Here is a 25,312-nt window from a genome sequence, read left to right as displayed (position 1 = left end):
TAAATTTACATAGAAGGCTGGCTGATTGTGAAAGAAGACTTCAGTAAGGTTTGTGTACTTTTTTCTCGTATGGGAGAACAAGAGGTCATGGCCAACAGTTTTAAATCCAAGTTTAGGATTACTTCCCACAGAAAAATGACAAAATTCTCCCAGAATGTTTAGAAACACTCTGGCATACCTGTTGATTTCTTTGCACTACTGTATTGGAAGTCATAAAAATAACTTTCTAATAGTGCTCTTTTGCTTCAGAATTTTTAATCTTCAGGAACCCTAGTTGCAATATCAAACTACAAAGGCTTGAACCTAGCAATCAATAAGTAAAATTATAACTAGCACTAAAGTATATTCTGATGGTGTTGATACTGCAAACATTCCACATCAAGACATTACATTGTACCTGTATTTGTTTACTCTTTAACCTTAGACGGACCTTTATTCCTATATTTTAAAATGTTTGTATTTACGATAAATTGTCTTCATATGCCCAGTAGATTTCAGGTAATCGAAATTCTGACTAATCCCATGGGTGTCAAGGCCTTAAAATTATGATTTAAAAAATAAGTTTTGTTTTATGGCACTGGATTTTTTTTTTTTTTTTTAAGGGCCATATACCATAAAATGATGCCACTCAAAAATAGGGAGCCTACAGATTACCCACATGCATTCGAGAATATGAAAAGTTTTGTATTACAGGCATGGTACTGACTAGTGCAAGGCATTTTTTTTATTTAAAAGTTACTGGGAAACTTCTTGCACTCTACACAAAAATACCCAATCACCAACAATAGCTATTATACTGCACTCACAACACAGAATGTAAGTAATCAGAAAATACACAGTAGTGATTGATACCTGCTTTTATCATACACAGTTCAGTTATGAGAAGACTATTCTGTCACATCCTTTGCGATAAGATGGGAATCATTAAATTATCATGTAACATTTGTTGAACAGAGTATTTTACAAATGGCACTTATTTTTACTGCTACATGACTTTGGAATAACATCTATATGTCAAGTTGAGATTGTACACTCAATGTAGGATAATACATAGACTGCAATGTGTTTCATGAGAATGCATCAAAGGTTCAGTACTGCAAAGCTTGAGCTATCAATATAATCCTGAAATACTTTATGTTCTCGAAACACTCTCCAGCTTGCATCTTTCTATAGATATGAAGTTTGTGAGGATGGTTTTATTCTGTTTGTCATTTTTTAAAGCTGGCAGTGCGCATCATGATGGACAGAGATGGATGTCAGGTGCTTGCAATCAAATCACATGATTTGCATGGCCCGATGGAGTTATATTTCACCACATGCTACGAGGAACAATTAATGTAAATCAGAGTCACCGTTGCATACTGGAGAAAAGTATGAGGAATTAAAATTGTATGTATTACTGGTTTTACCAAGCTAATGCTTGTTTTGGCATGATGCAAAGCCAGATGCTAAAGATCCTGGTCTCTTTTTTCCAAACAAAGACAAGCCTGATACATACATCATTCATTTCATTACTGCTAATAGATTTTTAAAAATGATTCTATATATGAAACAATGTTGAACTGACATATAAATAGATGCATATTGACAAGTTGTTTCCATAAGAACAATGGCAGTTAACGAGTTTTAAATTACAGTAACCACAAAGCCTAGCAGCATAAAAGAATGCTAATACTGAGGAGACAGTCAATTCAAATGCCATATTTTGAGCTTTGTATATTGACAGGTGCTACAAAGTTGTTTTAATTAAATCACAGCACTGAATAGATTCCCGTAATCTAATTCAAAATGCACTGATTCCCCCTTTTCAGCTTTCATTGAAGCACTTAGTAAAAGTGGAAAAACTTTCTTCAGCTGTAACTGCAAAGGTATCTAGCTAAAATATCACACAAAATATTCGACAAGCTCAATGTCCACTGAAAACTGTAAGAGTTCATTAACATTCCTATTTCAAAGATGTGAAAATACATAGAGATGGTTGTACAAAACAGTTACCCAATGTACCAAGATTCAGAACTTATGGAGCAATTGTGTGTGTGTGTGTGTGTGTGCATGTGTGGGGGAGGGGCAGCTCATTAAATAATTTTAAGAATTATGAAGAGGAGGAAACAAATTGGCTTGATAGGCAGTGGCCAGCTAAATATGAGGGCACAACAGTAGCTAAAAACCAGACAAGGGTATTTTGCATACAACTGCCACCTTGGTAACTTCAGCAGTTCGCAAATGTCGGGCAGCATATTCTCTTTGATTCTTCTCCGACTTTGCTCGTTTTGCCAATCATATGGATAATTCTTTATTTCATTGCACATTTCTGGTTGTCCAAAAAACTGCTGAAATAGTTTGGAATTCCTGAAGTTGATTTAAAAAGAAAAAGGCACTATTAGGGTACGGTGGACTCTGGAGTCATTCAGATTGTCCAGACTTCTGAGTAACTCCTCTTCTTTCCCAGTTTTATATTCTACAGTCTGTTACCACAGAGAGGTGAACATTTCCTTTCTCAACTGTTTATTGGTGGAAAGCCATTTAGAGATGGTGAGTGTGCAGGCTTTCTGGCTACAAAGAAGACACAGTCATAAAGATATTTTAACATGGATTGGTCATTTTCTGTATATGTTGATGGTACAGAGTTCTTTTCCACCTGCAAGAGAAAATAGCATATTGATTTTATCACCAATCAGAATTATTTCTGAAATTAATGCTAAAAAATTATTCCTTTCAGATGGGAATGCAAAAATATCAGACTTTCCATAAAAAATGTAAATTCACCATTTTATTTTTCTGTACAAAGACAGATGCTTGTCCTTTTTCATACCCTATGGTTAAATATGTGTATTTTCTTAAACAGGTTATTTTCCTAAAGGTTGGAAGCCATTTCATTACACAAGTAAAAGGCGTTCTATTCAGTGCTGTTTGGGGTTTTTAATTTTTCTAATATAACTTAGTTTCTCTCACTCTTTTTCTTCGACTGCTATTTCCTATTTTACTCTTCAGATCTTCCCCTTCATTTTTTTTATTCGTTCATGGGATGTGGGCGTTGCTGGCAAGGCCAGCATTTATTGCCCATCCCTAATTGTCCTCGAGAAGGTGGTGGTGAGCCGCCTTTTTGAACTGCTGCAGTCCATGTAGTCAAGGTACTTCTACAGTGCTGTTAGGGAGGGAGTTCCAGGATTTTGACCCAGCGATGGTGAAGGGACAGCAATACATTTCCAAGTCAGGATGGTGTGTGACTTGAGGGTGGGAAACTTGGAGGTGATGGTGTTCCCAGGCGCCTGCTGCCCATGTCCTTCTAGGGGGTAGAGGTTGCGGATTTGAGAGGTGCTGTCGAAGAAGCCTTGGCGAATCTTGTAGATGGTACACACTGCAGCCAGAAAGCGCCGGTGGTGAAGATGGTTGCAAACGCTTCAGCCTTGGCTTTTGCACTCACGTGCTGGGCTCCACCATCATTGAGGATGGGGATATTCATGGAGCCTCCTCCTCCCATTAGTTGTTTAATGGTCCACCACCATTCACGACTGGATGTGGAAGGACTGCAGAGCTTTGATCTGATCCGTTGATTGTGGGATCGCTTTGCACTGTCTATAGCATGCTGCTTCTGCTTTTTAGCATGCATGCAGTCCTGTGTTGCAGCTTCCCCAGGTTGGCACCTCATTTTCAGGTACACCTGGTGCTGCTCCTGGCATGCTCGTCTACAATCCTTATTGAACCAGGGTTGGTCCCCTGGCTTGATGGTAATGGTAGAGTGAGGGATATGCCAGGCCATAAGGTTACAGATTGTGGTGGAATACAATTCTGCTGCTGCTGATGGCCCACAGCACCTCATGGATGCCCAGTTTTGAGCTGCTAGATCTGTTCTAAATCTTTCCCATTTAGCACGGTGGTAGTGCCACACAACACGGAGTGTCCTCAGTGTGATGACGGCACTTCGTCTCCACAATGACTGTGCGGTGGTCACTGCTACCAATACTGTCATGGACAGATGCATCTGCGACAGATAGATTGGTGAGGACGAGGTTGTGGTAAACCACTGTTCTACCTGTCTGTGTCTGTATGTGTATTCCACTAGGTACACGTCTGGACATGCCTCGGCTGACTCCTCCCACTATTCCAGGTATATAAGTGACTACCTCCCAGTCCCTTAGTATTCTGGACGGGTCGACCACTCGAGACAAGACCTTCATTCTTTAGTTAATAAAAGCCTGATTGTTACTCGCTCAACCTCAGTCTTTTGAGTAATTGATGGCGCATCAGAGGTCAAGTAGGTTTTTCCCCTCGTCTTGTTTCTCTCACCACCTGTCGCAGGCCCAGACTGGCAGCTATGTCCTTCAGGGCTCGGCCAGCTCAGTCAGTGGTGTTCACTCTTGAGCCACTCTTGGTGATGGACATTGAAGTTCCCCCACCCAGAGTACATTCTGTGCCCTTGCTACTCTCGGTGCTTCTTCCAAGTGGTGTTCAACATGGAGGAATACTGATTCATCAGCTGAGGGAGGGCGGTAGGTGGTAATCAGCAGGTTTCCTTGCCCATGCTTGACCTGAAGCCATGAGACATGGGATCCGGAGTCAATGTTGAGGACTCCCAGGGCCACTCCTTCCCAACTGTATACCACTGTGCCGCCACCCCTGGTGGGTCTGTCCTGCCGGTGGGACAGGACATAAAATGGGTCATTTTCCAGTTGGCAAACATTAACTAGTGGGGTGCCACAGGGATCAGTGCTGGGGCCGCAACTATTTACAATCTACATTAATGACTTGGATGAAGGGACCGTGTGTAATGAAGCCAAGTTTGCGGATGATACAAAGATGGGTGGGAAAGCAAGTTGTGCAGAGGATTCAAAGAATCTGCAAAGGGATATAGACAGGCTAAGTGAGTGGGCAAACATTTGGCAGATGGAGTATAATGTGGGAAAGTGCGAGGTTATCCACTTTGGCAGGAAAAATAAAAAAAGCAAATTATTTAAATGGAGAGATTACAAAATGCTACAGTTCAGAGGGACCTGGGGGTCCTTGTGCATGAAACACAAAAAGTTAGCATGCAGGTACAGCAAGTAATCAAAAAGGCAAATGGAATGTTGGCCCTTATTGCAAGGGGGTTGGAGTATAAAAGCAGGGAAGTCCTGCTGCAACTGTACAGGGTATTGGTGAGACCACACCTTGAGTACTGCGTACAGTTTTGGTCTCCTTATTTAAAGAATGATATACTTGCATTGGAGACAGTTCAGAGACGATTCACTAGGTTCATTCCAGAGATGAGGGGGTTGACTTATGAAGAAAGGTTGAGCAGGTTGGGCCGATACACATTGGAATTTGGAAGAATGAGAGGTGATCTTATTGAAACATGTAAGATACTGAGGGGGCTCGACAGGGTAGATGCAGAGAGGATGTTTCCCCTCGTGGGGAAATCTAGAACTTGGGAGCATTGTTTCGGAATAAAGGGTCACCCTTTTAGAACTGAAATGAGGAGGAATTTCTTCTCTCAGAGGGTCGTAAATTAGTGGAATTCTCTGCCCCAGAGAGCTGTGGGGCTGGGTCATTATATACATTTAAGGTGGAGATAGACAAATTTTTGCAAGATAAGGGAGTGAAGGGTTATGGGGAGCAGGCAGGGAAGTGGCTTTGAGCCCAAGATCAGCCATGATCTTATTGAATGGGGAAGCAGACCCGAGGGGCTAAGTAGCCTATTCCTGCTCCTATTTCTTATGTTCTTATACCCAGGGATGGTGATGGAGGAGTTTGGGACATTGGCTGAAAGGTATGATTCTGTGTGTATGACTATGACTGTTGCTAAAAATGAGCAACCCCCACTGCTATCATTACAAAGCCCTGAAATGCCAAGAGATGATCATAGAGAAGAGTCCCCTTAGTCAACTGGTCCTGGGACTCAGTGAAGTAACTACTAACACTATTAATAATAATCAGCCCCAGGACAGTGACATCCTAGCACAGAGAATTCGACCCAACACAATTATTACTAAACAAAATGAAAAAGATTTGACCTATTGGACAGAAACGACAAAAACCCCAAACAAACTCGATTGCTATTTGGCTGAATACCTGACCATGGTAAAAGATAGCAAACTGAGAAAAACCTTGACAATGTACAGACTTAGTGAGCATAGCTTGGCCATCGAAAAAGGCAGACACAGGCAGACCTGGCTGCCCAGAGAGGACAGGATATGCTCTCACTGCAGTCAGGGAGTGGTGGACACAGAGATGCACTTCCTCACAACTTGTGGAAACTATCAGGACATAAGGGGAAATTTCTACCGAAAATTCATAAAAATATGCCCTGAATTCAAAAATTTGAATGACCACCAAAAGCTCCCATATCTATTAGGGGAACAGAGAAAATGCGTAACTTTAGCGGCAAACTATGTTACAGCTTGCCATAAGCAGAGGAACAACCAATGACCATTAAATCTAAGAAAAGATTATATGTATATTATATGTATGTATATTTATGTATACATGGGTATATTTGTCTATACACTATGTCTAGATCAGCGTTTAGGTGTTCAATCATACATGTTTTTCTGTGCTTTGGCAACATAAGATGTATCTTGTCATGCCAATAAAGCAATTTGAATTGAATTGGATTGTCTGTGCTCTCCCAATTTTGGCACAAGTCAAAGAAACATAGAAGATAGGAGCAGGAGTAGGCCATTCGGCCCCTCGAGCCTGCTCTGCCATTCAATGAGATCATGGCTGATCATCCAAATTCAGTACCCTGTCCCTGCCTTCTCCACATACCCCTTGATCCCTTTAGCCTTAAGATATATATCCAACTCCTTCTTGAATATATTTAATGAACTGGCCTCCACCGCCCTCTGTGGCAGAGAATTCCACAGGTTCACCACTCTCTGGGTGAAGAAATTCCTCATCAGTCCTAAATGGCTTACCTCTTATCCTTAGACTATGACTCCTGGTTCTGGACTACCCGGCCATTGGGAACATCCTTCCTGCATCTAGTCTGTCCAAGCCTGACAGAATTTTATAGGTTTTGATGAGATCCCCTCTCAATCTTCTAAACTCCAGTGAGTATAAGCCCAATCGACACAATCGCTCCTCATACGTCACTCCTGCCATCCCAGGTATCAGCCTGGTGAATCTTCGCTGCACTCCTTCCGTGGCAAGAACATCCTTCCTCAGATAAGGCGACCAAAACTGCACACAATACTCAAAGCTGCGGTCTCACCAAGGCCCTGTACAACTGCAGCAAGACATCCTTGTTCCTGTACTCAAACCCTCTTGCTATGAAGGCCAACATACCATTTGCCTTCTTAACCGCCTGCTGCACCTGCATGCTTACCTTCAGCGACTGGTGCACAAGAACACCCAGGTCTCTTTGCACTTCCCCTTCTCCCAATCTATTGCCATTCAAATAACAATCTGCCTTCCTGTTTTTGCCACCATAGTGCATTTGCCATGTTTCTGCCCAATCACCCAACCTGTCCAAATCATACTGGAGTTTCACGACATCCTCCTCACAGCATACCCTCCCATCCAGCTTTGTGTCATCTGCAAATTTGGAGATATTACATCCAATTCCCTCGTCCAGATCATTAATATATATTGTGAACAGCCAGGGTCCTAGGACCGATCCTTGCGGTACCCCACTAGTCACTGCCTGCCACTTGGAAAACGACCCGTTTATTCCAACTCTTTGCTTTCTATCTGCCAACCAGTTCTCTATCCAAGTCAATACCTTGCCCCCAATCCCATGTGCCTTAATTTTGCACGCTAATCTCTTATGCAGGGCCTTATCGAAAGCCTTGTGAAAGTCCAAATACATCACATCCACTGGTTCTCCCTTATCTATTTTACCAGTTACATCCTCAAAAAATTCCAGTAGATTAGTCAAGCACGATTTCCCTTTTGTAAATCCATGTTGACTTTGTCCGATCCTGTCACTGCTTTCCAAGTGCTCTGCTATTACATCTTTTATAATGGACTCTAGCATTTTCCCCACTACCGATGTCAGGCTTACCGGTCTATAATTCCCCGCTTTTTCTCTACCACCTTTTTTGAATAGTGGGGTAACATTAGCTACCCTCCAATCCATGGGTACTGTTCCAGAGTCTATCGAGTTCTGGAAGATGACCAGCAATGCATCTACTATCTCCAGGGCCACTTCCTTAAGTACCCTAGGATGCAGATTATCAGGCCCTGGGGATTTATCGGCCTTCAATCCAGTCAACTTCCCCAACACCATTTCCCTACAAATACTGATTTCTTTCAGTTCCTCCCTCTCATTAGTCCCTATGTTCCCCGACATCTCTGGGAGTCCCCAGATGTTGGTGAGGAGGACTTTGCAGGGTTGACTGGGCTGGGTGTGCCGTTGCCATGTCCGTAGCCGGTGCCGAGGTCGATGCTGAGTGGTCTGTCCGGTTTCATTCTTATTATTGTGTTTCATAGCGGTTTGGTACAACCGAATGGCTTGCTAGGCTATTTCAGAGGGCAGTTAAGAGTCAACCACATTGCTGTGGGTCTGGAGTCACATTTCAGGCAGACCAGGTAAGGACGGCACATTTCCTTCCCGGAAGGACATTCGTGAACCAGATGGGTTTTTACGACAATCCGATAGTTTCATGGTTACCATTACTGACACTAGCTTTTTATTCCAGATTGATTTAATTAACTGAATTTAAATTCCCCAGCTGCCATGGTGGGATTTGAACTCACGTCTCTGGATCATTAGTCCAGGCCTCTGGATTACCTGCCCAGTGACATTACCACTATGCGACCGTTCCCATGCAATTTGCATCTTATCCTAGACTGGATGTCAGAAAAACAAACCAAGATCTTCCAGAGAAATATTGGGAAGCCCAAAGCCATTGTTTTGTGCCCCAACAAGAAACGCTGGTTAGGCCACAACTGGAGTATTGCGTCCAATTCTGGTCACCACATTTTAGGAAGGATGTGAAGGCCCTCGAGAGGATAAATGTAGAAAAAAAGCACACAAAAAATTGTAATAAACCAGAAAAATAATTTTGCTTGTTGCGGCTGAAAATCTGGTCTTAATTTTAAGAGAGCCCCATGAGCAAGAGCAATTCCAGGAAACTCATATGAAGCTCTGTAAATTGGGGGCTGCCAATTTTATGGGTGGAGATGCATTCGGGCAGAGGGGTCAAAAGATCAAGGAGATTTTGGCGTATATTGTAGTTATGTGCGTAACTTGCTCGTGCCCAAAATTTCACCTATCTTTTAAGCCATGTAATTGGTTTGCTCACAGGTTCCTTGTGTTTCTGGGCTCAAATATGGAGGAAATTCAAGGCCAGAATGTCTGCATTTGAAAACAGTATCCCTACTTCAGACATCGGTTTTCGACAGAATAACTAGTTATTGTAACAAGATTGATATGGAACATTCTTCACTAACTGAAGTTGGTTTTTAACCCTTTATGTATCTTGACAACAACTTTATTATTTTATTAGTCTGTTTCCGTATCCGCTTCAAAAGTTGTGAACCTTTGGCTTGTGCTGTTTCAGACCTAGAAATAATTTTAGTTTCAAATTTCTATTTGGGTTATAACTATAGGCTTCATAAGAAACTTAGTTCAAAATGTTGTCTTTGCTGACATAAATGTAGTTTATCATCAAGGATTATTTCATCTTCATTTCATTGAGGAAAACAAAACTGGGGACAAAGAAGGTGTTATATGCTTAGAGGCGCAGGGCAAGGCTAGAATACTCAATGAGTACTTTGTATCGGTGTTTACTAAGGAGGTGGATGCTGACAAAATGTCGGTACAGGTAGACTACCCTTTATCCGGACTTCCGAAAACCGAAACCCTCTAAAAACCGAAGGTTTTTTCGTTCAGCGTAAGTCGTGCGTACGAGAGGGTTCCGGTTTCGGAAGTTCGGATAAAGGGTAAATCGTGCGCACGACCCCCCGCGGACCCCGCCGGCCCCGACAACCGCCGACCCCGCCAGCCCTGACAACCGCCGACCCCCCCGCGGACCCCGCCGGCCCCGACAACCGCCGACGCCAGCCCCGACAACCGCCGACCCCCCCGGCCCCGACAACCGCCGACCCCCCCCGGCCCCGACAACCGCCGACCCCCCCGGCCCCGACAACCGCCGACCCCGCCAGCCCCGACAACCGCCGACCCCCCGCGGACCCCGCCGGCCCCGACCCCCGCCGACTCCGACTGACTTACGCTGAGCGTCAGCGTAAGTCGTGCGCACGACCCCCCGCCGACCCCCCTTCCGAAATCCGAAATTTTCCTTTATCCGAAACTCGGCTGGTCCCGAGGTTTTCGGATAAAGGATAGTCTACCTGTAGCAGTGGAAAAGGTTGAAGCAATGGAAGGGGTGAAAATTGATAAACAGGATGTACTAGAAAGGCTGGGTATGCTTACAGTGGATAAGTCACCTGGTCCAGATGGCTTGCATCCCAGATTGCTAAGGAATTGGGGGAGGAGATAGCAGAAGGGCTTGCCATCATTTTCCAATCTTCCCTAGATGTGGGAGAGGTGCCTGAGGATTGGAAAGTGGCAATTGTGACACCATTGTTCAAGAAAGGGTGTAAGGGCAATCCTAGTAACGACAGGCTGACAGTCAGTTTAACATCAGTGGTGGGTAAAGTTTTAGAAATAATCAAGGAAAAAAATTAACGAGTACCTGGAGAGGTTTAAGCTAATTAAGGAGAGCCAACAAGGACGTGAAAGGCAGATCATGTTTGACTAATCTAATTTAATTTTTTGATGAAGTAACAGGGAGGATCGATGAAGGGAATGCGATGGATGTTGTCTATATGGATTTTAGGAGACATTTGGCAAAGTACCACATAGAAGGCTGGTTAACAAAATTGAGGCTCATGGAATAGGTGGGTCAGTGACAGCTTGGATAAGGAATTGGCTTAAGGACTGAAAACAGCGAGTTGTGGTAAATGGTTGTTTTTCAGACTGGAGGATGGTATTCAGCAGTGTTCCCCAAGGGTCAGTGCTGGGGCCACTGCTTTTTATATATATATAACCTGGATATTGGAATAAAAAGTAGAATTTCTAAATTTGCCGATGACACCAAACTTGGGGATGTGGCAAACAGTGAGGATGATACCAATCAACTGCAACAGGACATAGAAAGGCTAGCAGAATGGGCAGACAAGTGGTCGATGGAATTTAATACAGAGAAGTGTGAGGTGATGCATTTTGGCAGAAGGAACAGGGAGAGGCAATATACACTTAATGGCACAGTTTTAAAGAGTGTGCAGGGACAAAGGAACCTGCGAGTTAATGTGCATCGGTCCCTTAAGGCGGCGGGAAATATTGAGAGAGTGGTTAGCAATGCATATGGGATCTTGGGTTTCATAAATAGAGGTATTGTGTACAAAAGTAGATAAGTTATGCTGAATCTTTATAAAGCACTGGTTAGGCCACAACTGGAGTATTGCGTCCAGTTCTGGTCGCCACACTTTAGGAAGGATGTGAAGGCCCTTGAGAGGGTGCAGAGGAGATTTATCCGAATGGTTCCGTGGATGGGGGATCTTAGCTACAAGGACAGGTTGGAGAAGCTGGATTTGTTTTCATTAGAGCAAAGGAGGTTGAGGGGTGATTTGGTAGAGGTGTACAAGATTATGACGGGTTTGGATAGGCTAGGCGGGGAAAGGCTGTTCCCATTAGTTGATGGTGCAAGGACTAGGGGACACAGATTTAAGGTTTTGGGCAAGAGATAAAGTGGGGACGTGAGGAAAAACTTTTTACGCAGCGAGTGGGGAGGACCTGGAACTCGCCGTCGATGGAAGTGGTGGAAGCGGACACACTCAATGTTTTCAAGGGGAGACTGGATAGGCACTTGAGGAAAATAAACTTTCAGGGCTACGGGGATAGAGCGGAGGAATGGGACTGACTCGGTTGCTCTGCAGAGAGCCGGCACAAACTCGATGGGCTGAATGGCCTCCTTCTGACCCGTTATGACTGTGACTCTAGTGTTTTTAATGTAAAAAAACAATTAAAAGGTGCTTCAAAGATAGGTATATGGAAAACAGATGCTTAGCCAGGTAAAGATTAGGAAGATGATGAAAAGCTTGGTCAAAGAGTTAGAAGGCTTTAAAGGAGGAAAGAAAGACAGATAAAGAGGCAGAGGTATTTAGGGAGGAAGTTCCAAAGAATAGGACCCAAGTGGCTAAAGTCTCTGCTGCTAATCATGGTGCAAAGGGAGAGAGGGCTATGCAAGAGGTGGGAGTCAAATTAACTGACAAATTGATTGATGATATAGAGTTGATCTTGTGGAAGTAGGGTAGGGCTAGGCCATGGAGGAATTTAAAACTAGGCTGGGGCTTTGAAATTTCAGGTGTTGGGGAAATGGGGACCAACTACTTCAACAAGGATGGAGGCAATGGGCGAGTGGATCCAAGTGCAAAACAGAATAAATGCAGCAGAACTCTGAACAAGTGGAGTTTATGGAGGGTGACAGATGGGAGGTCAGCATGGGAGCATCAGAATAATCGAGTCTGGAGGGGACAGAATTCAAGAATCCAATGCCACGGTAATATTAAGACAAAAATGCTTTGTTTTTTTTAAGACTTTCTGATTTGATACTTGACTGCTATTAATGAGGACTGAAGCCATGTTTGCTCCTGCCAACAGCACATCCACATTCCCATTTTGGGAACCACACAAATTTAGATGATGTTATATCCTGACAGTGCGATGCTCCATCCCAACAGATGTCTATTTTTGTCATGAGTCAACTGTAACCACCTGAGAGATTGTGGTCACAATGCACAATAAATGCACAGTCGTAACTTTGTGGTTCAGGCGACGCTTAAATATTCTTTTTCAACTGCTGAGTAAGGTATTTCTAGTGGAAATAGCTTACGATCTGGTAAATGACAGTGTTAAGCGCCCAAGGTAATTTACCAATACTGTTCTAAATCTTCAACAAAAATGCTATATTTTTTCAGTCTTTTAAACCTTTGGCAGCAGATCATGTCAACTTACTGTCTCAACTGGGCAGCACGGTGGCATAGTGATTAGCACTGTTGCCTCACAGCGCCAGGGACCCGGGTTCAAATCCAGCCTCGGGTGACTGTGTGGAGTTTGCACATTCTCCCAGTGTTTGCGTGGGTTTCCTCCGGGTGCTCCGGTTTCCTCCCAGTCCAAAGATGTGCGGGTTAGGTTGATTGGCCATGATAAAAATTGGCCCTTAGTGTTAGGGGGGATTAAATACGTGGGGTTACGGGGATAGGGCTTGGGTGGGATGGCTGTCGGTGTAGGGACCGGGTGCTAGGGTTTGGATGATCAGCCATGATCTCGTTGAATGGCGGAGCAGGCTCGAAGGGCCGAATGGCCTACTCCTGCTCCTAGTTTCTATGTAACTGTGGAGGCACTTAGTTTATTTGGTTCAAGCAGTATGTCAGATACTCTTTATGCTGAGTATTAAATTTCAAATTTGTGCCCTGGGCTCTTCATTTATATTGTACTTGTTTATTTTTGCCACTTGCCTGTACAGTTGTATGGCCAACTGCAGAGCTTATGGTTGGCCAAGGATTGTTTCCATTATCTCCTAGGAAGAGTACTAAATGCATATGTAAACACATCAGTAGCATTGTTTTGATTTTTCTTTGCTTTATTTATATGCGTGTTATAAGGATAGCACTGTTTCTAATAATTTTTCTTCTGGAGATTTAGCAGCTGGTGTCAAATATTGCTGATTTCTCAATTTCCTGGATAACAACCTGAAGAAGAAAATGTGGACTAGAAACAGAATACACAAGCTAACTATGAAAGATTACAGTGGCTATATAATCTAACATACATCTGGAGAGAGACAAGGCTTTGTTCCAATTCAACAGCAAAGAACATAACCTTTTTAGCTAGGGAAAAATGAACAGGTGCAGGGACATATGTCCTTAGGTTTTAGTGAATGTGGCAGTAAGAGACTACATGTAGCAATGACTATCCACATCAGGACAACATTTTCATATGTGCTAAGCATGTGCTTCCCCACTTTCCTGCCTTATTGTGTGTGGAGGATACTTCATTAAAGAAGAATAAATGAAATAGTGAGAAGCAATGTTTCCGTTAAGCTGCGCAGCTGTCTGGAGGTCCTTTGCAGGCTGGTCACCGGCTTTTGAGTGGAAAAATTGCGCATCCGCGGAAATTTGAAAGGGCCATGCAGCCCGTTAAAGGGGCCACACACCCCAAAAAAAATTAGAGGGAACATTGCCGAGAAGCTGGGCATGTGGATTGATCTATAAATAGGGGTTGGGCGTTTTTAGTCTTAATGGCCTCTTCTATTCCTAAAAATGTTTATGGTCAAGGTTCTTACCTCCATTTTGAATCCATATTGAAGTATGCAATGCCTGATGTCTTCGTAACTCAGTTCTATTGATTTTTCATTTGCCATATTCTCAAAATGATACAGCAAAGGACCTAGGAGAAATTAGTTTAGGTTAGGTAGTACTCTGTCAACCCCACTCAATTTATAAGATTACAAATGAATGAGACTACTCATAGCACCACATACATGCAGAGGAGTTGCACATAAAGTGGTTAAAGAGACCCTACCTAAATTGGGCATTAAATCATCCAGAATGGTCCTGATTTCTGTTATTAACATTAGAGAAATGCATTGAGTTTTGTCCCATTGCTTTACTTATAGTATGTTGGGAATTATCTGGGACAAATTGTAATTTATTTCTTTAAAAAAAAAGTAAAAGCAGAATTACTACTACAGTACCCAGATTAGTTAACCACATTTATCCCAAACTAAATTACTGCACTCCGTCCTGTTCACTGCTGCTATTATAACCTACTCAGTGTTATCCTCTAAATGGCCATGAGATATAGAACACTGCTGCACAGCCATTCAGCCAGTTATGTTCTGAAGCTGCTCCTTGGCATTCATAAGGTCTTTTCACCAATGAATTCTATTTAGAAGTGCACAACTGTTGCAATATTTTGTTTATTTTGCATCTATAATGTGCTGACATTGAAAAAGATTACCTAGAGCACTTTTTAGGTTTTGAGTTTTATATGAATCATATATGCATAGCACTAATTAGTATCTGTTCTGTTGCTTGTGTTATTTTGTTCCTGTGATGTCAGTGTATTCTGGAGGAATAGTTTGCTTTTTGAGGCAACTTGGCTGCAGTAGTTAGTTACATTAGGAATGTCAAAAAATAGAATGTGCTGGGCTCAGAGGCGACGTTAGATAAACTGTGATTTCATCAATTATGGACATTTGATCTGAGAGATCAGTGAGCTGTGGAAGACCTGAAAGAAGTGTCTCAAAAGATTTAGAGTGTGTGGCCAGTCACACAACTCTTAACATTTTCAGCATATAAATAGTATTGAATATCACCATTGGACAATAATGAAAATAATACTTTCAGATGTTTTAAAATTTTTGCTAAACATTGTTATTGCTGCACAGTTAACTATGTTCAACATGTACTGAAAAATACAACTATTGCAGTGCTGTCCACACACTATTTTAGTATGGCATACCACATCACAATGGAGGTTTCCTGCAACTCTGAAATTACTGCCACGCTTCCCATTAAATAAGTTGCTTTATTTCCAGTAAAATTTGAAGAACACCAGGATTGCACAGAAACCCTTTCTTATAAATAGATATGGCTGGCAGCCCTAGATTTGAGCCTGCACCTTTCTTCTTTAACTATGTAGCTTGCAAATTCCGTTCAGCCTCCCAAAGTTTAGGGTTGGAGAAGGGAGGCAAACCTTTCAAAAATTATGATTTAATCAGGATACCAAGAATTTTGTGGGTGACTTCAATACAATCCTGACTTTGGAGCACCATTCCTGAATTTTAAATTGTCCTCCAAGCCTAAAATTTGCTGAGATTTATTTTTGGTATTACAGGAACTGAGGGCCAATGCAAGTCTGAAGTGCTTAATATGTTTTTTTTCACACTTCTGAATTAATCCTTTTTTATTGTATACTGCATATTGGAACATAGATTTAAACTTTTTATGTGGCCCCTTATGGCTCTATGAACATAAAAGCTTGGATACCCCTGATTTGACATCTAAATTGCGAAACATCTGTGTATTTTGATGGTACACACTTCAAACTCTAAACTGTGCACTATTAAAATACAATAAAAAGTATCTCCGCGGGTTGTTGCTGTTTACTATCTTCGTTAATGACCTGAATGTAGGTGTTGGGGGAATGGTCTACAAGTTTGAGGATAAGACGAAGATTTGTGCGAGTGTGGATGAGAAAAAAACTACTTCAAGCGGATCTTGATATGGTGGGGGAATGGGCGGACATTTGGTAAATGGTTTCTAACTTCGATAAATGTAGTGTTGTGCATGTGGGAAGAGCCAATGCCAAAAATACTTGCACCTTATAGGGTACAGAACTGAAGTCTGTTGAAAGAGAAAAAGATACACAATTCTCTTAAGGTTCACTGTGAAGTGATAGCCAAAGCAAACAAGGTATTAGGTTGCATTGCCAGGATGATTAAATACAAAACACAATTTTGTCATTGTATTACTTTGGTTGGGCTTCACTTAGAATACTGCATCCTTTTACATGGTGGGATATAGGGGCCTTGGAAATGGTTCAGAGGTCATACCCAGCTTAAAACATATTAATTACCCAATTGTCGAGCTCTGCACAATGCTGAGCTCTTCTTCCATCGCCTTCACCTCTGTGCCCACTTCTTTGGCCAGGAATCTTCCCCCAAACAGCAAACCCTTCCTCCCGTCTTCAGAATTCTCATTCCACGTGGACCCCTCCCTCTGGCCGCTTACCCTCTCTAGATCTTATCATTGGGAACTGCCAGCATGACATTGGCCGTCTCAATTTCTCTACTTCCCTCACTCACTTTAATCTACCTCCCTCTGAACTTGCAGCACTCCGTTCTCTCCGGTCCAACCCTGACATTGTCTTTAAACCTGCTGACAAGGACGGCGCTGTTGTTGTTTGACGAACAGACCTCTACCATGCCGAGGCTGAATGCGAACTCTCCAAAACCTCCTCCTACCTCTCCTTGGACCATTACCTCACCGAACAATTAAGCCATCGTTTTCAAGACTGTTACTGACTTCATCTCCTCTGGAGATCTTCCCCCACGGCCTCCAACCTCATAGTTCCCTAACCTTGTGCATTGAGTGGTGCTGGAGTTTTGCTAAGTGGGAGAAAAATCATTTAAGTGTATTTTGTGAATTTTAGTGTGTTAAGTCAATTATTTGAAGTAAGTTTAATTTTTTAAGGGTTTTTTAAACTCTTGGGCAGTTTAAACCGGAAGTAGAATCCGGGTATAAAAGGGGAGGGGCTAGTGCAGTGCACGGAGTGCCTTGTGCATTGAGTGGTGCTGGAGTTTTGCTAAGTGGGAGAGTTCGGATAAGTGGGAGGTGAGGGTGTGTTTTTTGCTCTGTTTTGTTCCCCACTCCCAGGCTTGGACAACACTGCGGAGGCGGAGCAGCGAGACGAGTCAACCAAACAGGCCCAACAGACAGTATTCAGGGAGGAGGTTGGTGATCAGCTGGTTGGTTGGTTTTCTTCCTTCTCTTCCCTTTTATACCTTTAAGTTCGTAAGTCCTTTGAATAGTGGTGTGACATTATCATCTATATCCAGGCAGGGTCTTCATAACTAATAATAAGACATTTAATTAATTACATAGAATGGAGCAGGTGATGTGTTACTGTTGCGAGATGTGGGAGCCGGTGGTCCCCATTGAGGCTCACAGTGATTACATCTGCGACAAGTGTTTGCTGCTAGAGGAACTCAAGTTCCATGTTATGGAGCTTGAGACCGAGCTTCAGACACTGCGACACATCAGGGAGGGGGAGAAGTTCCTGGACTCTATGTTTCAGGAGATGGTCACACCTATGAAGTTAATTACTGCAGATGTAGTCCGTGGTCAGGGACAGGGCGGTGTGACTACGAGTGAGGAAGGTACAGGGATCCAGGATGTAGTGTTGAAGGAGACGCAGCCCTTGTTCTTGTCCAGCAGGATCGAGGTTCTTACTCCCTGTGAGGGCGGGAGCGGGGACTGCAGGGAGGATGAGCAACCTGGCCACAGCACCGTGGTACAGGGGGCCGTTCAAGTGGAGGGAGTAAAAAGAAATGTTGTAGTGGTAGGGGATAGTATCATTAAGGGGATAGATAGGGTTCTCTGCAGTCAAGAGCGGGAGTCCCGAAGGCTGTGTTGCCTGCCTGGTGCGAGGGTTAAGGACATCTCTTCTGGGCTGGAAAGAAACTTGGAGTGGGAGGGGGGAGGATCCAGTTGTCGTGGTCCATGTTGGTACAAACGACGTAGATAGGACAAGGAAGACGGTTCTGTTAAAGGAGTATGAGCAGCTAGGGGTCAAATTAAAAAACAGAACCTCAAGGGTAATAATCTCTGGGTTATTACCTGAGCCACGAGCGAATATGGCTAGGATAAATAAAATTAAAGAGTTAAATGCGTGGCTCAAAGACTGGTGTGGGAGAAATGGGTTTTGCTTCTTGGGACACTGGCACCAATACTGGGACAGGAGGGAGCTGTTCCGTTGGGACGGAATCCACTTGGCCAGTGCTGGGACTAGAGTCCTGGCGAATCATATAACTAGGGCTGTAGAGAGGGCATTAAACTAATTAGTGGGGGGGAGGTTTCTAGAGAGCAAATAATAGAAATGACAGAGAAGGTCATAGACTTAGGTAGCAGTGGGGGAATTAAAAAACAGAATGCGTCAGGAAGGGACAGAAGGTATGGAGCAAAAAGTAAAGTACTAAAAAGGGAAAAAACAGGAACTAAGTATTACAAAACATATTTGAAAGTTCTTTATCTGAATGCACGTAGCATTCGTAACAAAATGAATGAGTTAACGGCACAAATAACGACATATGGGTATGATGATCTTGTGGCCATTACAGAAACATGGCTGCAGGGTGACCATGACTGGGAATTAAACATACCAGGTTATTTAACAATCAGGAAGGACAGGCAGGAAGGGAGAGGAGGTGGGGTGGCTATGTTAATAAAGGAAGGAATCACTATAATACAGAGAAATGATATTGGGTCAAAGGAGCAGGATAGTGAAACAGTTTGGGTGGAGATAAGGAATAATAAGGGGAAAAAAACACTAGTGGGTGTAGTCTATAGGCCTCCGAACAGTTGCAACTCTGTTGGACGGAGTATTAATCAGGAAATAGTTGAGGCTTGTAATAAGGGAACAGCTATAATTATGGGGGATTTTAATTATCATATTAACTGGACAAATCAAATTGGGCAGAGCAGCCTTGAGGATGAGTTCATTGAGTGTATTAGGGATGGGTTTCTTGAGCAGTATGTAACTGAACGACCAGGGGGCAAGCAACCTTAGATTTGGTCCTGTGTAATGAGACAGGATTAATTAAAAATGTCCTAGTAAAGGATCCCCTTGGAATGAGTGACCATAACATGGTTGAGTTCCATATTCAAGTAAAGGGTGAGAAGGTTGGATCTCAAACAAGCGTGCTGAGCTTGAATAAAGGAGACTATGAAGGTATGAGAGCGGAATTGATTAGAGTAGACTGGGAAAATAGATTAAAGGGTAAGACGGTACATGATCAGTGGTGTACATTTAAGGAGTTATTTTACAACTTCCAAAAAAAATATATTCCACTGAGGAAAAAAGGGTGTAAGAGAAAAGATAGCCATCCGTGGCTAAGTAAAGTAATTAAGGATAGTATCCAACTAAAAACAAGGGCATATAAGGTAGCCAAATCTAGTGGGAGGATGGAAGATTGGGAAGTCTTTAAAAGACAGCAAAAAATAACTAAAAGATTGATTAAGAAAGGGAAGGTAGATTATGAAAGTAAATTAGCAAAAAATATAAAAACAGACAGTAAAAGTTTCTATCTATAGTTATATAAAAAGAAAAAGGGTGGCTAAAGTAAATGTTGGTCCCTTAGAGGATGAGACTGGGAAATTAATGGTGGGAAACATGGAGATGGCAAAAACACTGAACAATTATTTTGTATCAGTCTTTATAGTAGAGGACACTAAGAATATCCCAACACTGGACAAACAGGGGGTTCTAGGGGGGGGGGAGGAACTAAATACGATTAAAATCACTAAGGAAGTGGTACTTGGTAAAATAATGGGACTCAAGGCGGATAAATCCCCTGGACCTGATGGCTTGCATCCTAGGGTCTTGAGGGAAGTAGCGGTAGGGATTGTGGATGCATTGGTAATAATTTTCCAAAACTCACTGGACTCAGCAAAAGTCCCGGCAGATTGGAAAACTGCTAATGTAACACCCTTATTTAAAAAGGGTAGTAGGCAGAAGGCTGGAAACTATAGACCTGTTAGCCTAACATCTGTGGTTGGTAAAATGTTAGAGTCCATTATTAAGGAGACAGTAACGGGACATTTGGATAAACATAATTTAATAGGACAAACTCAGCATGGTTTCATGAAGGGGAAGTCATGTTTGACAAATTTGCTGGAGTTTTTTGAGGAAGTAACATACAGGGTGGATAAAGGGGAACCAGTGGACGTAGTGTATTTAGACTTCCAAAAGGCATTTGACAAGGTGCCACACAAAAGATTATTGCTCAAGATAAAAAATCACGGGATTGGGGGTAATATTCTGGCGTGGGTGGAGGATTGGCTATCTAACAGAAAGCAGAGAGTTGGGATAAATGGTTCGTTCTCAGATTGGCAACCAGTAACTAGTGGTGTTCCGCAGGGGTCAGTGCTGGGTCCTCAACTCTTTACAATCTATATTAACGATTTGGAGGAGGGGACCGAGTGTAACATATCAAAGTTTGCAGATGATACAAAGATGGGACGGAAAGTAGTGAGTGAGGAGGACATAAAAAACCTGCAAAGGGACATAGACGGGCTAAGTAAGTGGGCAGAGATTTGGCAGATGGAATACAATGCTGGAAAGTGTGAGGTTATGCACTTTGGCAGGAAAAATCATAGAGCAAGTTATTATCTTAATGGCAAGAAACTGGAAAGTACTGTAGTACAAAGGGATCTGGGGGTCCTGGTGCACGAAACTCAAAAAGTTAGTATGCAGGTGCAGCAAGTGATCAAGAAGGCCAATGGAATGTTGGCTTTTATTGCTAGGGGGATGGAATATAAAAACAGGGAGGTATTGCTGCAGTTGTACAAGGTATTGGTGAGACCGCACCTGGAAGACTGCAGACAGTTTTGGTGTCCATACTTAAGAAAAGACATACTTGCTCTCGAGTCAGTACAAAGAAGGTTCACTCGGTTAATCCCGGGGATGAGGGGGTGGTCATATGAGGAGAGGTTGAGTAGATTGGGACTCTACTCATTGGAGTTCAGAAGAATGAGAGGCAATCTTATTGAAACATATAAGATTGTGAAGGGGCTTGATCGGGTGGATGCGGTGAGGATGTTCCCAATGATGGGTGAAACTAGAACTAGGGGGCATAATCTTAAAATAAGGGGCTGCTCTTTCAAAACTGAGATGAGGAGAAACTTCTTCACTCAGAGGGTGGTAGGTTTGTGGAATTTGCTGCCCCAGAAAGCTGTGGAAGCTACATCATTAAATAAATTTAAAACAGAAATAGATAGTTTCCTAGAAGTAAAGGGAATTAAGGGTTACGGGGAGCGGGCAGGAAATTGGACATGAGTCTAGGTTCGGAATGGTCATGGCCCTGTGGGTAGTGGAGTGGGCCCAGGGGCCGTGTAGCCTGGTTCTGCTCCTACTGTGTTCTAATTCTGTGTTAGATTTCAGGAGATGGTTTTATTCCTGTTCCTGGCTGGGGTGGAGATCGCCTTTACAGAAGGTAAGTACTGTAGAAAATATAGGGACAGAGTGATCTGGAAGAATTTCGATCGCCTAGATGGGTCGGAGAGGAATTTCCCAGATTTTTTTCTCCCAAATTGGCCATTGGGTCTTTATCTGGTTTTTCGCCTCTCCCGGGAGATCACATGGGTTCGGGTGGATGCACAGTGATAGAAGATTTGAGGTTAGGATCAGATCAGCCATGATCTTATTGAATGGTGGAGCAGGCTCGAGGGGCCGATTGGCCTACTCCTGCTCCTATTTCTTATGTTATGTTCTTAACCCCGCACAGCCCACTTCCATCTCCTTCCCAAGATCCACAAACAGGACTGCCCTGGTCGATCCATCATTTCAGCCTGATCTTGCCCCACGGAACTTTTTCCTTCCTATTTCAACTCTATTTTATCACCCCTTGTCCAGTTCCTTCTGTCCTACATCCACCAACTCTTCTGATGCCCTCCGCCACTTTAACAGTTTCCAGTTTCCTGGCTCTAACCGTCTCCTTTTCACCATGGACGTCCTTTCCCTCTACACCTCCATCCTCCACCAGGACGACCTTCTTCCTTGAACGGAGGCCCAACAAGTCCCCATCTACCACAACCCTCCTCCACCTGGCTGAACTTGTTCTTAGAGTGAACAACTCTCTTTTGACTCTTTTCACTTCCTCCAAATAAAAGGTGCCACTATGGGAACCAGCATGGGTCCTAGCTATGCCTGCCTTTTCGTGGGATATGTGGAACATTCCTTGTTTCAGTCCTACTCGGGTCCCCTCCCTCATCTCTTTTTCCGGTACATTGATGACCGTATCTGTGTCGCTTCCTACTCTCGTCTACTTTGCTTCAAATTTCCACCCCTCCTTCACCTTCACATGGTCCATCTTCGACTCTTCTCTTCCTCGACTTCTCTATTTCTGGGAATAGGCTGTCAACCAATATCTACTGTAAGCTCACTGACTCACATTATCTTGACTACACTTCCTGTAATGATGCTATTCCATTCTCCCAGTTATTCCATCTCCGTTGCATCTGTTCTGATGATGCCACCTTCCAAGGCAGTGCTTCCAATATGCCTTCCATTTTCCTCAACCGAGGATTCCCCTCCACCGTGTCCATCCCATTTCCTGCACTACTGACACGCACTCTGACTTCGGCCTCCTACACTGTTCCAATGAAGCTAAACGAAAGCTCGAGGAACAGCACCTTATCCTTCGATGAGGTACTTTACAGCCTTCTGGACTCAACATCCGGTTCAACAATTTCAGATCATAACCACTGCTCCCATTTTTTTCGTATAGCAGGGGCTAGGAAAGATTCTGCTGTTGCCATTTACAACTCCTCCAGATCCATCTTTTGTTTCTTTAATTGTCCCATTACACCACCCCATTTTGCCTTGCACTATCTTCCCTTTTGTCATTTAATCACTCCTGCCTTCCACCCTATCACAGACCTTCCCATTTGTTCTTTCTCCTCCGCTCCCCCTCCACCCTCTTAGCTTGCTTAAAACCTGTTACATCTGTAACATTTTCCAGTTCTGATGAAAGGTTACAGACCTCCTCACCTTCCCTCCTGCCGCCTACTCCCTCCTCACTTCCCCCGTCTCCTCCCTCCCCACTTCCCCCGCCTCCCCTCTCCCTCCACCGCCTCCCCCCCCCGATCCTCTCTCCTCCTCCTCCCTCCATCCGATCTCCTGACCTTCTCCACAGGGAACCGAGGAAAATGTCAGATGCACATGTGTGGTATCAAAACGGTCTTCAGGCTCCCCAGATGGTCTTTATGTGGAGTGGGACTCAGAACACCATGAAAATAATCACTTTAAATAAAATGACCCTGATTTTCAAGTTTGCAAGTGAAGAGAGCCAATGACAGGAAAACAAAGGAAAGAAAAGCAAGAAAATAAAGCAAGAGGTAGAGACTTTTATTTTTCTCTGGAGAAAAATGTAGCAAATCTATAGTAATGATTTCACAACCAATGTTGATTTAGTCCTCGAAATCTCAGTTTTAGTTTTGGTACTTTATTTGAAATTTTAGTCTTATTGTAAATAGAGTCTTCAGAAAGTTACCCTTAGGACTAAAGACAAGACTAAAAGGATGGGTAAACTCACACCTTTAGCACTTCTGGTGCGAAGCTTTATGTGCATGTTGGGAATTCAGGCTCCTAACCTCCCCTGACAGTCAATTCATTTTAATGGCTGCAAAACGATGTTACCTGAATTCCAAAGTGCACTTTTTGACCTAAAACACACAGCACCAGGAGTGAAGATAAAAACCTAGCACCTACTTTTAGTATAATTTTTTCCTCCCAAATATAGTTATAGTTTAGTTTTAGTCAGGAAAAAAATGCTTTAACTGCCCATATGTTCTCATCGTCGGTAATTTTTCATTTTTAACTTTACATTTAAAAAAATGCCATAATTACTGTTTTACTTCTCCTAATCACCAGGTTACAACAAATGTTCAGAAATAATAAAATGGTGCTTAACTGGAAACTAAGATTTTATTAGTCTGTTTCCGTATCTGCTTCAAAAGTTGTGAACCTTTGGCTTGTGCCGTTTCAGACCTAGAAATAATTTTAGTTTTAGTCTTCCTCTTTCTTTCAAATTTCTATTTGGGTTATAACTATAGTCTTCATAAGAAACTTAGTTCAAAATGTTGTCTTTGCTGACAAAAATGTAGTTTTCATCAAGGATTATTTCATCTTCATTTCATTGAGGGAAACAAAACTAGGGACAAAGAAGGTGTTATATGCTTAGAGGCGCAGGGCAAGGCTAGAATACTCAATGAGTACTTTGTATCAGTGTTTACTAAGGAGGTGGATGCTGACAAAATATCGGTAGAAGTGGAAAAGGTCCCCTCCCCTTTTCTCAGCCCCTAAACTTGCTTTCCATTTCCTGCTTTTTCCCAGTTCTGACGAAAGGTCTTCGACCTGAAACGTTAACTCTGTTTCTCTCTCCACGGATGCTGCCTGGCCTGCTGAGTTTTTCCAGCGTTTTCTGTTGTTATTTCGGATTTCCAGCATCCGCAGTAGTTTGCTATTGGAGAAGCTGGATTTGTTTTCATTTGAGCAAAGGAGGTTGAAGGGTGATTTGATAGAGGTATACAAGATTATGATGGGTTTGGATAGGCTAGACAGGGAAAGGCTGTTCCCACTAGTTGATGGTGCAAGGACTAGGGAACACAACTAGGGGACACAGATTTAAGGTTTTGGCCAAGAGATACAGGGGGGATGTGAGGAAAAACTTTTTAACGCAGCGAGTGGTGAGGACCTGGAACTCGCTGCCGACTGAAGTGGTGGAAGCAGAGACACTCAATGTTTTCAAGGGGAGACTGGATAGGTACTTGAGGGAAATAAACTTTATGGGCTAGGGGGATAGAGCGGGGAATGGGACTGACTGGATTGCTCTACAGAGAGCCTGCACGGGCTCGATGGGCCGAATGGCCTCCTTCTGTGTCGTTATGACTCTATGATCATAACCGCATAACTGAGATTTTAAACTATATAGTTTGGATAGTTTAGAAGCATAAGCTGTATCACCATTGGGGCTCTGAAGTATAGCTTTTCAAGCAGTGGCTAACAAATGAAACAGATGCATGACTAATTCAATATTTCAATAAC

The 25,312-nt window shown here is 43.0% G+C and overlaps 1 protein-coding gene across 6 annotated transcripts in view; it reads right to left on the bottom strand.

The window, feature by feature from the left end:
- Window positions 1-238: 238 nt before the first annotated feature.
- Window positions 239-25,312, bottom strand: part of carnmt1 (carnosine N-methyltransferase 1) — a 1,199,612-nt gene continuing 1,174,538 nt past the window's right edge. For 4 of the 6 annotated variants that reach the window (XM_085986166.1, XM_085986118.1, XM_085986138.1 and 1 more), the window contains 2 exons: window positions 14,268-14,371; window positions 239-2,638 (listed from right to left, as the gene is read on the bottom strand). In XM_085986166.1, the coding sequence (XP_085842292.1) occupies window positions 2,498-2,638; window positions 14,268-14,371 (245 nt within the window). In that variant the 3' untranslated portion in view covers window positions 239-2,497. Of the gene's footprint in view, window positions 2,639-14,267; window positions 14,372-25,312 lie in introns of those variants that run through there. The other 2 variants (XM_085986146.1, XM_085986156.1) reach the window with 2 other exon arrangements.

The sequence above is a fragment of the Somniosus microcephalus genome, chromosome 1 (genome assembly GCF_052327205.1).
Source record: "Somniosus microcephalus isolate GS21.2 chromosome 1, FLI_Smic_1.0, whole genome shotgun sequence".
Lineage (NCBI taxonomy): Eukaryota > Metazoa > Chordata > Chondrichthyes > Squaliformes > Somniosidae > Somniosus > Somniosus microcephalus.
Note: the sequence above shows the minus strand (reverse complement) of the source record. Positions and strands in the feature narration are given on the sequence as shown.